Genomic DNA, 16,195 nt, shown 5'->3' with positions numbered 1-16,195 from the left:
TTTTCTTGTTTTATTTGCTGTGTTGGACATGGCATGAGAGAATGAAGAGAGACAATCTTTTGCAGAGAATCTTAAAAGACGACCCAAAAGACAATTAGTGAAAGTAGACTGGTAGCCATAGATAAAGACTAGAAGCAAGACTCTTTGTCAGCACATCAAATCCGTGAACAGTGATGATCATGCTAAAGAGGATACTGTAGTATCGTTCTCCTTAGTTCAAAGGGTGTGGAACGTGGGGACTAAAGGTGACTCTGAGTTGGGTAGGTATCCAACTTCCTGTAGTACCAGTTCTTTACTTTTCCTCTACACCTTTTGGCGGGTATTTAAGGGATCATTTGCCGCTGTTTTAAGCACTTTTCCCCGTCTTTCGTAGTCCATCTTTCTCATTTCATCTCTCCCTTCCATCTTAAGTTTTCTTTCCAAGTATTTTCAGGTAAATTATTTACTTGTATTTTCCTTTTCAGTAAAATAAAGAATAAATATTTCTTGAGAGAATAAATGATTATTCATACTTATTTCTTCATAGGCTAGAGCAGTTAGTTATCATTTTGAGTATTTGAAGGTAATTATTTACACTGTTTTTTCTTTTTCTGTCTGATTTCTTCATTTTCCTTTTCTGTAAAATAGAGAATAAGTAATTATTTATATTTATTTCTACACTGGCTCTTACAATTAGTTATCATTCTGAGCATTTTGAGGTAAGTATTTGCATTTTTTTCCTGTTCTGTCTGTTTCTTCAGTTTCCTTTTCAGTAAAATAGAGAATAAATAGTTATTCTTATTTACTTATTTGTTTTTTTTTTTGTTTATCATGCAAGGTTGGGTAATTGGGTTTGTCACTGTGAAAATCAATCATTCTTCATATAGAAATGGAACTAAACCTGGCTAAACAATTAGGTGATATCAAAAATACCCCCGGGAATGATCTACCCTTTTCCCATAGAATGAAAGCAGACATATGTTATAATTGCAAAAAACAAGGGCATTGGGCTACATACTGCCCTGATAAATCTAAGATCAAATCAGAGCCATCCAGTGTCGGACCCACCATTGTTGATGATCAAGCTATCCCCATCATACAGTGCAAATGTGGAGGAGGAACTTGTGTAGTTAAGACGTCATGGACGTCGAAAAATCCTGGGAGGAAGTTCTATAAGTGCCCGGGAGAACCAGTGAGTAAATTTTCTATTTTTTTGTTTTCTTATTTATAGATCTTCATAAACACTTGTGATTGTGCTTAATTTTGTGTTTATTACAAGCATGATTAAGCAAAAAAACATGCATAACTCCATTATTATGGTTATTCCTAACCTTGGGGCACATATTATATAAATAATGTTTGAAAAAAGAAAAAAAGGGAATATTACTTAATGGACCTTGCGGTAGGGACTAGGCAGAATCTTAGGGCCTGTTTGGATACCAGGAGCAGAACTACTCTTTCAAAGAACAGGAGCTGAAGTACTCTATGGAGGAGCTGGAAAAGTAATTCTGTGTAAAAAGGGCGTTTGGCAATCAACTCTGTGAAGTACTGGCAGAAGTACTTTTGTGCTGGAAGTCTGTTTGGGAACCATACTGACTTCTAATGACTTCTAGAAAAAAGACCAGAATACCCTTATATTATACCAGTTACTGTTTTTTATCTTTTAGTGTCATAATATGCCTTCAAACTATATTGTTTTTGACATTTTAACTATAAATATTAATATAATATAATATAATAAATATTAATATAATATAATATAATATTTTAAATATTAAATATTAATATAATATGTTTAAATCCATTATACTCAAAATTTTAAAAAAAAATTGACAGACTGTTTTTGACATAGTATGACATAATATTAAAAAAAACATTGACAGACTGTCTTTTAGTGTCATAATATGCCTTCAAACTATACTGTTTTTGACATTTTAACTATAAATATTAATATAATATAATATAATATTTTAAATATTAAATATTAATATAATGTGTTTAAATCCATTATACTCAAAATTAAAAAAAAAAAATTGACAGACTGTCTTTTAATTTCATAATATGCCTTCAAACTATATTATTTTTGACATTTTACTATAAATATTAATATAATATAATATAATATTTTAAATATTAAATATTAATATAATGTGTTTAACTATAAATATTAATATAATATATAATAAATACTAATATAATATAATATAATTTTTAAATATTAAATATTAATATAATGTGTTTAAATCCATTATACTTAAAATTTAAAAAAAAAATTGACAGACTGTCTTTTAGTGTCATAATATGCCTTCAAACTATATTGTTTTTGACATTTTAACTATAAATATTAATATAATATAATATAATATTTTAAATATTAAATATTAATATAATGTGTTTAACTATAAATATTAATATAATATAATATAATAAATACTAATATAATATAATATAATATTTTAAATATTAAATATTAATATAATGTGTTTAAATCCATTATACTCAACAAAAAAAAAATTAATATTAATAAATGTTTCTTTCATTTGATTTAAGGGCAAATGAATTAGGAATATTTTCCTAGAAAATTAATAAAGTTAAGGGTATTTTGGTAAAACGAACCGTTAGATTTTGACTCCCCGCAAGATGAGTTTTGAGAAATAGGTTTTCTCGACTTCTTTACAAAGAGTAATTTCTTGCTCTTGCGCGGAGTAACTCTTCGAAGGAGTTGTTCATCAAAACGCATCCAAACGACTTTAACTCCCCGCAAGAGTCAGAAGTAGCCAAGGAGTCCTATCCAAACACCTACTTAGCAACCTAGTTAGTAAAAAAATTTCGTTCCTAATGTCCCTCACCCCAATATGATGGGGAACTCAAATTGTCACGATCGAGATTCAAATTGTTGAGATCAACAGTTTGATTAATTGATCTTGAGTTATTGACAATTCATGTTCAAAAGTTGAGATTGACATGTACAACAGTCTAGATAATTGTTGATCTTGACTATTGGAGCAAAGGTTGATATCAATGATTTAAATAGTTAATATTGAAAATTTGAATCATCGACCTCAATGATTGAAAGGGGATGGGGGCATTACTAAATGGACTATCAAGAAATCCCTTGGTCAGGGTTTGTTAAGTAAATTTTCTAGAAAGAAAGAAAGAAAGAAGAAGACATGTTTCAAAATGCAATTTGCGTTCTAATTTTAAAATTTTCTGTTTGTATTCAAGCTGAAAAGAATGGTTCCTTTTTAAAAATGATGATAAACGAAGGCCATTGTTTGATTTTGGAAATTAAACATTGGCAAAAATCAAACACTTAATAAAACCATTATGTAACATCATAACACGTAATTTGTGTAAATAATGGTCATTATTAATGGTAAAATGACCCAATAACAAAACATCATTATTTTCTGAAGAAGAGAAAGATGTTACCTCCTTTTACGATTATTAATCCATGATTTTAAATTAAGATTAAGATGGTGTTATAATAACACCATCATAACGGTTTAAAATTTAACTTTCTTATTGACTCTTTGTAGCATGAACTGTGGATCCATTTTCTATAATGTAACACCATATTAATCATTGTAACTGTAATGGCAACCCAAGTAATGCAGGATGGTGAGGGAAGAAGATAGCTTTGATATCCCCATCACCAAGTTACCGATTAACAGGTTGATTTAGTCTTTGGTTTCAAGTACACGTTCTATATTCATACATATACCGTGTTTAGTTAAGATGGTTTTTCAGTATACAGTGATGAAGTTGAAGCACACGTTATTTGTGTTGATTGAACCACCGCATACAAGCAATTGAGAATATGTGCAGAATGCATAAGTGTAATCCAAATCACTGTTAATGTTAGCAAAGGATGAAAATGTTTGGATGTATCTGAAAAATGAATTTGTGTGAAAATACTGTAGGCAAATCTCAAGAACCATGTCATTTGCTCCTAGAAGGGTGACTTGAGCTTTTAGCAGTTGGTTATTGAATTTCAAGCAGAGCTTTGGAATTTTTTCATTTTATTGTTTTGTCCTGTCCAGAGACGAAGTTTTTATAATTTCTATTGTTTGCAACTGCTGTGGATTCCAACAATGAGTTTTTCTGATACATTATACAATTGTTTCTGTTTGTCTGCATGAGGATTAGAACTGCTTTTAGATTGTCTTTAAAAATAATAACTGCAAATATGATTCATGATAGAGAGTTAAATGGCGAAATAGGATAAAAATTTATTTGGGTGCGAGCTCTTTAAGGGGTTTCGAGGTGTATTTTTTGAATATTTTTTAGGTAGATGGGATTGGGTTTGTTCTATAGAAGTTTCGTAGTGGTTGTTTGAGGTTTCTGGTGTCCATTCGTGCTTCTAGGTCACCATTCTATCTCTTTCTCAATATAATCTGCTTTTACCAATAAAAAAAAAAAAATGGTGAAATTGGACATCTTTGGGACATGGGATGAAGATATTCAGAAAGCACATGATTGGTCGGTTTCATACACTATTGATGCTGAAGAATGTGATTTGAGCTCCAATGAATCTGTTGCATATTGAGCAACAATTATGGAATTCAGAGACCAACCTTGGCCTCCATAATGATATCCATCCATCTCGCTGGAGGCATTCCATTGGTTGTTGGATAGTGAGCTTGAACATTGAGTTAATTGTTATTTGACTGATGCCTATTGACAAATTCCTCAAATCACTATGTTTTTCTATCTTTCGTTTCAATTATTTTTTCCAGTTTAGCTAGAGAAATTCAGAGAGATATACAGTCAAAGTTGGTTAATTACTTAATTTTATTGATTGTTAACCTTTAGTTTCGATCAATTTCTTTGAAACTACTTGGATTTGTTGGATATGTGGTTTTGGTTATATTGTTGGGTATTTACGAATTTCAGATTAATAAATTATCTTGTAGTTGTTTAAGGATTCAGTTTAGTTGTTTGATGGGTTTTTTTGGATTATTTGTTCTTGTTTAGAGATAATTTGATTAGGTTAGTTGCCACTTTACTTTATTCAGGAATCATTGTGAATTCCTCCCTATTTCAATTATTTATAACCTTTCTTTTATTAATGCTGCTTTGTTGACCTCAATCCATGCTGATAGTTATAATGGATGGTTAAATGAGCAACGAAGCCATTGCTGAATAAGATTAGGTGTAATCAAATGGAGTATGAATGAATGTCGGAAAGCAGGTGCATACTTGAAATTATGAGTTGGTCCAATACTAGTGAAAGGTTGAAGATTTGAGTAGAAGTGTGATACATGCGATGTCCGTTATTATAGTTACCTTTGTGATGTTCTTAGGCAACGTATTATGAGAATGGTTTATTGCTTGAGTCATAATCAAGTACGGTGTCCCATTCCTATAGATAGGAACAGTGTCTGTGTGGCATGCCTTGACTGGAGCTCAAGGTGTTCTACACTCCTACCAAAGCGTGCCACATAGACACCGTTCCTATTTTATAGGAATAGGACACCTTATTGGATCCTGAGTCTTGTTGCCTTACCTTTATTTGGGAAGGGAAAAGGTTGAAAAAAAAGTGTTAACACCCTCCTTGCCAGACATCTAACTAGGGAGTTGCAGGCACTTAATTACTTCGTTTCTTATGAGTTGAAGGGTAGTTGCATAATTCTTTTCCTAAATAAGGAATTAAAATAATTTTTAAAGTAATTTTTTGTTTTTAATTATTTAAATTTGTTTAGGGAAGAAACTGCCAGTTTTTCAAATGGTGTGACATGGAGACTTCTTATAAAAGACCAGATGTTCCAGAGTCTTTGTACCCGACTTCTAATCAAAGACTGGATGTTCCAGAGTTTCCGTACCCTACATGCGACTGTGGTGCTGGAATGTGCAGCTTATTTACAGTGAAAAAAGAAGGGAGAAATAAGGGTCGAAAGTTCTTTGTATGCCCTGTTAAGAAGGTACTCCCTCTCATGTTTGAAACTCTTAATGAACACTGTTATATCTTTGTTTTGGTTGGTTGAAAAAATCAAGCTTCTATTGTTCGTTTAAAGTTTAAACTATGAACCTGGGGCTTATATTCAGTATAGTCAATTAGTGGTAAATCCTTAAACTTTTTTTTTTGATAAGTATAAAATATATTGATGAGAAAAGGAGAATCAAAATACAAAAAGAGAAGGCCGAGATAGCTCCCCAAAGAAGAAAGCGAAACAAGCCAAAAGAAAGCCAAAACATTAATGATTACAAAAGGAGTTCTATCTAAAAACAAAGTCATCGAAGGTAGTCCCCACAAACTCTTTGTTCAAATTTGACCAAAGGTACATGCAACCCAAGATCTCTAAGAAAACGTCATGAGAGCTTCTCGCCTTGCTTTTGAACTCCCTGTTATTTCTCTCATTCCACAACTCCCAAACAATAGCCAAGGGAAACATAGCCCAAAAGTATCTTTTTCTGGAGGAGAAAGCTTTATTAACCCACCCTTCTAACAACAAAAAGAATTTCAGAGATAAGACCCAGTTAATCCGGAAATGCCCAAGGAAAATAGACCAAATATTATGAGAAAAAGAGCAATGAATTAAAATATGATCAATAGATTCTCCATCCCTCGAACAAAGGGAGTGGCAATTAGGAGTGATCCAACCTCGGGCAATCAAATTGTCTATCAATAGAATCTTTCCTACAGAAGTCAACCAAACAAAAAAGGAAACTTTAGAAGGAACTAAATTGGATCAAATGATGGACTCCGAGAAGGAATATTTAGCAAAAGGAATAAGCGATTTATGAAAAGAATTGACAGAGAATCTTAGATCCTTCGCCTTCGTCCATTCCCACCTATCTTGTTCACTTTCGTTGAGATGAAAATAATTCAAGAGATCAAGTAAAGATGTCATTTTTGTTAGCTCCCAATCATTAAAGATTTTCCTAAACCTCAAATCCCAAGTAGAAGTAGAGTCGTTACGAATCAAACACTGCTAAATCAAATAGTTCTTCTTCAAAGAACAAGTGTACAAGGACGAAATTGAGTTTCCAAAGACGATGTGCCACATCAACTATCTTCCCAAAATTTGATTTTGTTTCCAGTGCCCACTCTAAATCTAACCCCTCTATCAAAGTCCTCAACCACTTCAAGAAGCCCCTTCCACACACTACACTTATACGAGCCTTTAGCCTCGCCGTTATACCAACCTAACCTCTTCTCCCCGCACTTAGCCATAATGGCCTTCCTCCACAGACTACCCATCTTTGCCAAACCTCCAAAGTTACTTTCCTAAAAGCGCTCTATTAACCAGTCTAAGACCCCTTATCCCCAACCCCCCATTCTTTTTGGGCATGTAAATCAACTTCCATCTAGCCAAATGATACTTCCTTCTATCATTCTTGTCATTCTACAAAACATTTCTCATAAGCCTTTCCAATATGATTTCCATTGACTTAGGAAGCAAAAACAGGGATAGGAAGTATATCGGGATACTCGTCAAGGTGTTTTTGATCAAAGTTACTTCTCCCCTATGGATAAATATTTGGCCTTCTACAGGTTCAATCTTTTCTTCAATTTCGCAATCACGCCTTCCCAAATTCTGTTACTATTGTAGAGGGCTCCCAAGGGTAAACCTAAATAAGACATGGGTAAGTTATTGTGCCCACACCCCAAAGTTGCTGCCATCAATTGAATATCATTCAAATCACCAACCCCAAAAAGTTTACTCTTCTACAAATTGATATGTAATCCTGAAATTGCCTCAAAACAGCACAATAAAACATGGAGCACCTCACCTAATCCCTTGAATGATCCAAAAGCACCAAGGTATCATCCGCAAATTGTAAGTAGGAGATCAGGGGTCCATCGTTGTTCACCCTAAACCCCGATAACTTCCTTTAATCAATCTCTCTTCTAAACAATCTACCCAAGGTCTCTGCTACTATAAGAAATAAGAGTAGAGATTAATGGTCTCCTTGCTTCAACCCTCTCGAGCCTCTAAAAAAGTTAGTCGGACTCCCATTGATTAAAATTGAATAAGACACTGTAGTAATGTATTTCATGATCCACCTAATCCACTTCACTCAAAAACCCATCATCCCCATCATATATTCCAAGAAGTCCCAACTTACATGATCATAAGTTTAGGAAGAACTACTTTCAATATCGAAATTAGCACCTTGGATATAATTTTGCACACTGAACTCACCAAACTAGTAGGTCTGAAATCTCTTAGCTTATCCTCCCTTGGGGATCAAGGCTACAAAGGTGCTATTAAGGTTGTAATTAAGACACTTTTTCTCTTGCAGTTCCTTGATGACTTTCATAAAGTCATTTAAGATAATGTCCCAACAATGTTTGAAGAATTCCATAGTAAATGCATCCGGCCCCGGAGCCTTATCCCCACTTATCAAGGAGAGTACTAATCTAACCTCCTTCCCGATTTGTCTTTCCAACCACGCTCTTTCATCCTGGTTTAATAACTTGAACTCTAGATTATTCAGGTGTGGTCTTATGGATTCCTTTTCCTTGTAGAGATCTTTGTAATATCTCACCACACCTTTTCTAATTTCCTCTTCTCTTACCACCATGATTTCTTCTCCTACCACCATGATATCCTTGATGGATAGTTTATTAAGCTGATTACTTCTTTTGTTGAAGTTGGTTACTTCGTGGAAAAATTTATTATCCCCTTCTTTCAACCATTTGACCCTCGATTTTTTATTCCAACTAATCTCATCCATTAGCGCCACTCTTTGAAATTCCAGTTTCAATTCCATTTTTTTACCTCTTTCTTTCATGTTCAAATTCCCCTCTTCCTCCTTCTCATTCAAAGTTTTTGTGTCTTTCAAGATCTCTTTTTTTTCACGTCGATTATTCCCAAAACCTCTTTTTCCACGCCTTAAACTTTTCTTTGAAACATCTGAGCTTATTCTTGAACACACAACCCGGATATGGAAGGGCACTCATCCCACCAATTCTTGATGAGATATAAAAAGTTGGGATGAACAAGCCACATGTTCTCAAATCTGAATGGTAAGGGGTGTCTTCTAGGGTGCTTTGCTTCCAAAAAGATGGGGGTGTGATCAGAAACTGGGCTAGAACTGGCTGAATGAATCTCATTTTGAAACTTTTCCTCCCACACATTATCAACTAAAAACCCGTCTATTTTAGACATCCTTGCGTTACGTTGGTTATTAGACAAAGTGAATCGTCTACCCAGAGGAGGGAAGTCCATTAAGCAAGGTTTACCAATGAATTCATTGAAATCTCTCATGCTTTTAGAGAAGTTCGATCCCCTGTTCTTCTCGTGGGATTTGGTGAAGTCCTTTCCCAAGACCCAAGGTTTCTCCCAATAACCTGTTACATCTTCAAACTCTTCCCACAATTGCACTCTCCCTATTAATTGTTGGCCCATAGATATTGGAGAGTATCCACTGAAAATCTTCGTTACAACACTTGCATAAAATAGAAATAGAGAAGGCTTCCACTAAATTATCTATCACTTGAATCAAATCTTTGTTCTATATCATAATAATTCCTTCGATTGTAGCTGAAGCAGGAAGGGCCATCCAATCGATGTTACTCCCCCAAATTTCCTTAATGATCTTCTCATCGTAGTTAGTTAATTTTGATTATTGAAGTGTAACAATGAGAGGATTTTTACTTCTAATAAAAGCTTTCACTATTGCCATTTTTCTCCTATCACCCAACCCTCTCACATTCCAAGATAAAACTCTGAGCGACATTGGAAGTCAAACGAAAGCCCAAAACTACCTCTTCTCCAACCTAACCATTTTTTTATCCACTTTTGGCATTAGTACCATCCCTATAGTTATAGATTTCCTGGTTATTCACGGAGCCTATGTACTCATTCATTTCATCTATCTCGTTCACTCTACTGATAAGGTTAAGTTCCTCCTCCAGAATAGTTCTATCTCTCAAGTCCCCGACAGCTACTCTTAAAATCAGAAAGTACTCTCTATCCCTTGTCTCTGGGACTATACCAAAATCTTTTGCCAAGTTCAGGGCTTCACTAGCAAACCACTCCACAGTCTCCAGTTTTGTCCTAACTACCCCTTCCTTACGCATTTCCATGATCGGCTCACCCTTATCTCTATCGATCCAATTTCCATCGTTATACTCTTTTGTTCGATAAGCAACTTCTACTTCCACTAGTTTCTAAGTAGGATGTAACGATACCAAAGCTAACTTACTGACATCTTTCCTGTTCTCCCTACATTCCTCCTCCTCTGAGACAAGCTCAAAGGATTGATTGGAATCGATGAAGGCTGCAGATTTTTGAGACCTTTCCACAGAGAATACACCACAAGGAACAAGCAGAGATGCATCCAAAGTAAATTTCAAAAAAAGCTGAAAGAGAACCCTTGTGGAAAAGCCTCGTACCTTCAAAGCAGGGTTAAAGGAAAGGATCTGAGGAAGAGCGGATGGGCAGTGAAGCCTCGTACCTTCAAAGCACCTGATCTAACTATCCTTCTGCTATTGCTAATTGGAGATCCAGCAATTTTCGATCTAATAGGATGGCCCCAAAGATCAGCTCGAAGTCTGTCCCAAATTTTGATTATGGCAATAAGATGGTGCTTGGACTGATCACCTCCACCTATCTTCCTCCTTACTACTTTTGTTTCCTTCATGATCTGTTCTACGTCCACAGATGAACTTTCTGAAGAGACCCCTCCTTATAAGTTTTAACTGAATGATTTGGGCCTGTTTCGATTATCTGGATTCCTTGGTCCCCTACAGCTTCATGGGCCTCCACTCCAGGATTAAAAGAAAGGTAATTCAAGTTCATGACTGCTTGGCCCACACCGTTGAGGCCCAAGCCTATATCGTGCGCTTGGTCCATTACTTGTTAGCACAGATCTCTAATGAAACTTGAAGAATCAGTCCTTCCCCCTGTGCGTCCAAGATCTGATTTATCAGATTGAATCCCTCCATCATCGATCCAATCGAAACCCATGTCGTGACATTCCTCTATATTAGAAACATCCAAGCTCGTAAAGGCCTGGCCCATACCATTGAAACCCAAGCCTTTGACACCAGTCTGACTCATTGCTTGTTGACCTTGGTCTTTCACTAAACTCAGTGAGTCGGTCCAACCCTCTGTGCGTCCCTGATCTTGTTTGTCAATTTGACGCCCCCATCAACGGTCAAGTTGATGCTATGCGTTACGACCTGAACATGCACGTCGTGTTTGTTATGTTCCATCACTCCACTTCTATGCAGAAACTTTTGATACCTCAGATTACGTACCATCAGTCCTAGTCTCCTAACAAGCTTCAAACCCCTGCTACGTGGATTTTTCATGGTCACAGCTTGCACTGCATTTCCCCCACGTGTAAATCTCTTAAAATTCCCCTTCGCCAATTTAAAATTTGAAAATTTGACATCTCTGCTTTGTACAGCATCCTCTACAGGCTTTGATTCCTCCAGGCTTATCATGTTAACTCCAGGTATCTCCTCCCTCTGAACTTTAGGAATAGGTCTGGGTTCCACTAGAGAACCTATTGGATCAGTAGACTTTTGATTTCGAAACTCCCTATTAGGCTTGTCTTTAAAAGTTTTGATTGCACTAGTAATTGCCAACTCCTCATCTTGTTTTACTGTGTTCTATCCCTACTCTGAATCTGAAACCTCCACAATACATGCACAAGCTTCTGTAGATTTTCCACATTGGGAATCCCACCTTCAACCTTGCAAAGGTAAAATCCTCCCACCACCTGGTTTGAATATCAACTTCTTTCATGCCCTCCATTTGATTTCCGATTAGTTTGAAAGCATATTCGTCCCAAATATGGAATGGGATCCCCCAAACTTTGATCCAGGTTCCAGATTTCCTCCAGCTCGAGTCCAGGTTGTTGGCGTCTACGAACCAAGACTTAATAGAGACATTTATCTTTGATGACCTCCTTGTGCAGATCTCTTATTGTTGTGGCTTTGAATCTATTATCCAAGAGAAGAATTTTCTTATAACGACCACAACTAATAAGTTTCCTATCGAAGGTCCCCTTCCATCTTAGAGCATGGCTACATATCCTCAACAACTCTGCCCAATCTCAATGTACGATTCTATCTCCCAAAAGCTTCACCCTTACTGTTGTCTCTCTTATCAGTTCTAACTTGGGCTACTATTGCTTTCACACCTGCATAAGATGTTTTTTTTGTCCTCTTGTACATTTCCTTCTATCAGTATCTGAGTATCTTTCTTTGTGATTTTTGACAAAGCTTCATCCCCCAAATTGTTGAAAACGTCTCTGCCTCTTTTAGCTACATCTACCCATCTCGCATCAAGAACAGATCCCTGATTCTCCCCTCTCAAACTGGTCAGGGTTTCCTCCAGTTCTAAAAGAAGCTTCAAAGCCAAACTGACTTCGTTCCACCACCCTTCCTTCAAGAAACACTACTGTTATTGTTTTGGTCGAGTTCGAAAATCTCTGAATGTTCAAGAATCTTCCCCCTCTGTTAGCATCTCTGGTTGCCAGGAAAAGTTCCCTTCATATGAAAACTTGTCTCTGAAAAACTCTCCTGCTGCCCCTGCTGCTTTTATAATCCTACAGAGCCAAACCCCTTCCTTGGAAAGCAGGGTCATTTGAGAAGTGCATTGTTTTCCAGATTCCTTGATTAGTAGCTCTTTGCGATTCTTCACCCAGCATCTTTTAATCTTTAGGAGTCTGCTCCCCATTTTGAACCACCCCTTGAATAGGTGATTGGAACACATCGGCTGTGTCTTTGTAAATCCTTAAATTTTTGTAACAGAGTTTTGTCTCTCTAGATGTTCAACATCTTAAACCTGGTGCAAACATTCCATATATTAGGTGCCTTGTATAGTTTTGATTCTTCTAGATCCATGCAAGGTTTTTTGAGAAAGAATATTACCTGATTTTGGCTTTAGAGGGTTTTATTTGGTTGAAAAAATTACCGGCTTTAGTCACTGTGGGCTGTTTTCCTAACTCACCTTAGGATATTTATGTATCGAAATGTGTCAAGTATCAAAATCTTGATCTTGGCTCAAGACTTGGAAATAGACACAAATATGACCCAATTCTGATTTGGACAAGTTTCATATGTCTAGTTGATTCAATTTTTTGAAACTCTGATCGTTCTTATTCAACAGCTTGTGACGGTTATATATGTTAGGATGCAAGACTAGAGACTCATCCAGAAGTGCTAGTTATTCTTTTATGGCCATAATCATTTCTTTTTGCACAATATTTTGCACATTTTCTTGTACACTAGCTAATAAAAACAAAAAAAATTCCGTTGTAACAACGGATGTAAAAAACAAGAACTTTTCCATTATCCTTTTGATTATAAATTTGTTTTGTTCCTGGAACATGTTTAGGGATCTGCTGAAATATAGGTTTATAATCCATCTATTTTCTTTTATTATTTGGTTGCTGATTGGAGGAAATTTTATTAAATTGTTTTACAGGGACAAGGGGCTTGTAATTTCTTCCAGTGGCAGGACATTCCAGGAAATGCCACGAGTGATGGTCATTTAGATGAAAAAGAAGGGGACACAAATAAACATAACGAAATGGATGATGCCCTGCTTCCCCCAGCAAATGATGATGCAGACAAAAATGGGGATGGAATTGATGATGCCATGATTCCCCCAATCGGAAATCTCAGATTGGGCAAAGAAACTATGGTTGGTGGCATTGCAAAAACAGAGAAATGCTTTCGGTGCGGCAATGAAGGGCATTGGGTGAAGGACTGCACCAGACCATCAAGTTCTCTTTGCTTCAAGTGTGGAAAAGTTGGGCATTGTGTGAAACAGTGCACTAATTAAATGCCACCAAAATACCTGAATCAACATAAATTATAAATTTAGCCATGAAAATGGCCTAGCTTGCTAAATTATGCCTGTGTTTTATACTTATATTTTTCTTGTTTGCTTCTCTTTTTGAGGTGGTGGTGGTGTTTGGAGGAACAAAGAAAATACTTCTTCCTTTCCTAAAACAGTAACCCTATACGACTTTCCCAAAAGAGTGCATATGTATACCCGGAAAAAACTTGCATGGGGGGCATGGGCCCAGTTGAGCCCACTTTGTTTCGGAAAAGGTCCTCTTTTTTGAACAAGCATACAAGACATCTTACACAACACATGGACAATAGTTGTTTAATATTATAATGAACAAGTGTTTCTCGTGATTTTGACTTGTTTTTTTCCAATAAAGTTTATGATAATACTAATGTTCGTGGTAATTTTCTAATTGCTTCGAAGAGATAATATTGTTTGGGTCGTGTTTCATTAACTTGTTTAAATCAAAGTTTTAGAACTCCAAAATTCAACTCAAGATGATTATACGTTTAGTCAAGCTAAGCTAAAAATTTTAATGACTTAGGTGCCGATTGATTCAGTTTCTTAAAATTGCTGTCAGCTTCTGCTGTTAGAATCTGTTGTCTGAATCTGCTGTCAAAATCTGAAAAGTTGAAAAACTTGTTTGATAGAGCTTTTTTAAATTGCTGTGCTGTTGACTAGAATCTGATAATTACTGTTTGATACAGCTTCTAAAATTTGTTGTAGTAGGGTAAAATGATCAGAATGCCCTTAAGGTTGATAATGCAACTAGAATGCATAAAAATTATCAAAATACCCCTATACATATATAATTACACTAAATATACATAAATATAATAAAATTATATAAAAAATTAAAAAAATAATTATTTTAATTTTAAAATGTTTATAATTCTAAAAAAAATTATAGAAAAATTTATAATTCTATAGAAATTTCGACAACATCTCATCTTAAAAATAGACATATAAAATTTTTTTAATAAACAAAATACATGCATAATACACAATCCAACATAATGTACGCAGAATGCATAAAAAATTACTAAAATACCCCTATAAATATATAATTACACTAAATATAGATAAATATAATAAAATTCTATAAAAATTTCGACAGCATCTCCTCTTGAAATTGAACATATGAAATTTTTGTGATAAACAAAATACCTGCATAATATTCAATCCAAATTTCACATTTTACTAATCAGGCAAGACTCAAGTACAACCAGTGTACAAATTTCATTTCACTATATAACTTGATAATCAAACACCCAAATAATGTGGGATGATATAGACCACTATCCATGCACTTGTGTTGTTATATGATTGATTTTCAATTAGAGTAGATAATATATTAGCTTACTTAACTACATTCTTGTTATTTTATCAATGTTAACAAACCGTATACTTTCTTTCTAAATCTCATGATTTGAGAATGATTCATGATGGACCCTACATTTTTATTAAATATTACAGTACCGATTAAAACATTTGAGCTCCTTCATGATATGCCTAAAATTCTGCATTTTAAATAATTGTATATGTCAAATAATTGTTGAAGAGTCTAGTTAAAATTGCCACGCACAGATAAACTACTTAATAAAACTTTGAGCTTATTATTGAAATAAACATATAATAGCATGTGGGGGGAAAAAGAGTATGGTCCAGTAGTTAATCATCTTATAGCCCAAAAAAGAATGGGAAGCATCTAAATATTGAACCATGAGGCTCATTACAGACACTTGATAAGAATCTTTCCAAGCACATGATGTCCCATTAATAACATATATCAAGGGGACTTGGAGCTGAATGACGACATTATAACTCATCAGTGAGTTTCATGAAGACTCCTGACAGAAAATCAAGAAGGGTCCAATTCCAAAATAAATGGAATCAAAACCGCCAATAAAAAAGGTAACCAGAACTGAGAGTTTTTTTTGTTCTGATTCAGTTAAATGGGTACCCATTGACACCCCTAGTTTGAACAGAATTTTGTCAACTTAAAAATCAGCACTCAATTAACAAAGGATAGAGAAGGATTTATTGTAATAGAGTTTATTTTATTTTCTTATTATCGAAGCAAAACTAGATACCAAACTACTGAAGCTATAAGAAACAGTAGAGATACAATTATTTCTGGCACATTCGATGATCCCTAATTCATCCTTGTCTTATTGGCACTGTTCTCACGACGAAAATCAATCAAAACAGTTCCCTTGCAATGTGGACATTTTGGGTTAGTCATCGATGACATCCCGTACTTGAGGCAGCTTGAGCATCCCACCAACATCATCGATTTCGCTCCAGGGTTGTCAGAGTATGGCATGGTCGTCCCTTCGTTAATGTTGACACCCGAAGGCACATTAACTAGGGGAATATGTAAATAATAGTAAAGGTTAAAAAAAATAGGTTGTAAACCTTTTCCAACGTGAGCCCATTGCACATGCCAA

At 35.2% G+C, this 16,195-nt stretch overlaps 1 protein-coding gene across 3 annotated transcripts; it reads left to right on the top strand.

The window, feature by feature from the left end:
• Positions 1 to 201: 201 nt before the first annotated feature.
• LOC147398317 (uncharacterized) lies at positions 202 to 13,801 on the top strand. 3 transcript variants are annotated; one of them, XM_086447467.1, is made up of 4 exons: positions 202 to 433; positions 818 to 1,171; positions 5,685 to 5,903; positions 13,374 to 13,801. In XM_086447467.1, exons 2-4 carry the CDS (start codon positions 869 to 871, stop codon positions 13,731 to 13,733), a joined length of 882 nt encoding a protein of 293 aa, XP_086303593.1. In that variant the 5' UTR covers positions 202 to 433; positions 818 to 868; the 3' UTR covers positions 13,734 to 13,801. The 3 variants fall into 3 exon arrangements, with proteins under 3 accessions (XP_086303593.1, XP_086303595.1, XP_086303594.1); XM_086447469.1 differs by having other exon boundaries at positions 203 to 433; positions 897 to 1,171; XM_086447468.1 differs by lacking the exon at positions 202 to 433 and adding an exon at positions 611 to 698.
• Positions 13,802 to 16,195: the final 2,394 nt, after the last annotated feature.

This window comes from Akebia trifoliata, chromosome 7, assembly GCF_017979445.1.
Source record: "Akebia trifoliata isolate Shusen 1 chromosome 7, ASM1797944v1, whole genome shotgun sequence".
Classification (NCBI taxonomy): Eukaryota; Viridiplantae; Streptophyta; class Magnoliopsida; order Ranunculales; family Lardizabalaceae; genus Akebia; species Akebia trifoliata.
Note: the sequence above shows the minus strand (reverse complement) of the source record. Positions and strands in the feature narration are given on the sequence as shown.

Excerpts from the sequence above, each read along its gene's own strand:
- LOC147398317 (XM_086447467.1), top strand. The coding sequence starts at position 869 with ATGGAACTAAACCTGGCTAAACAATTAGGTGATATCAAAAATACCCCC. Across the intron at positions 1,172-5,684 it reads ATAAGTGCCCGGGAGAACCA|GGAAGAAACTGCCAGTTTTT; the intron begins GTGAGTAAATTT and ends AAATTTGTTTAG. Across the intron at positions 5,904-13,373 it reads TTGTATGCCCTGTTAAGAAG|GGACAAGGGGCTTGTAATTT; the intron begins GTACTCCCTCTC and ends ATTGTTTTACAG.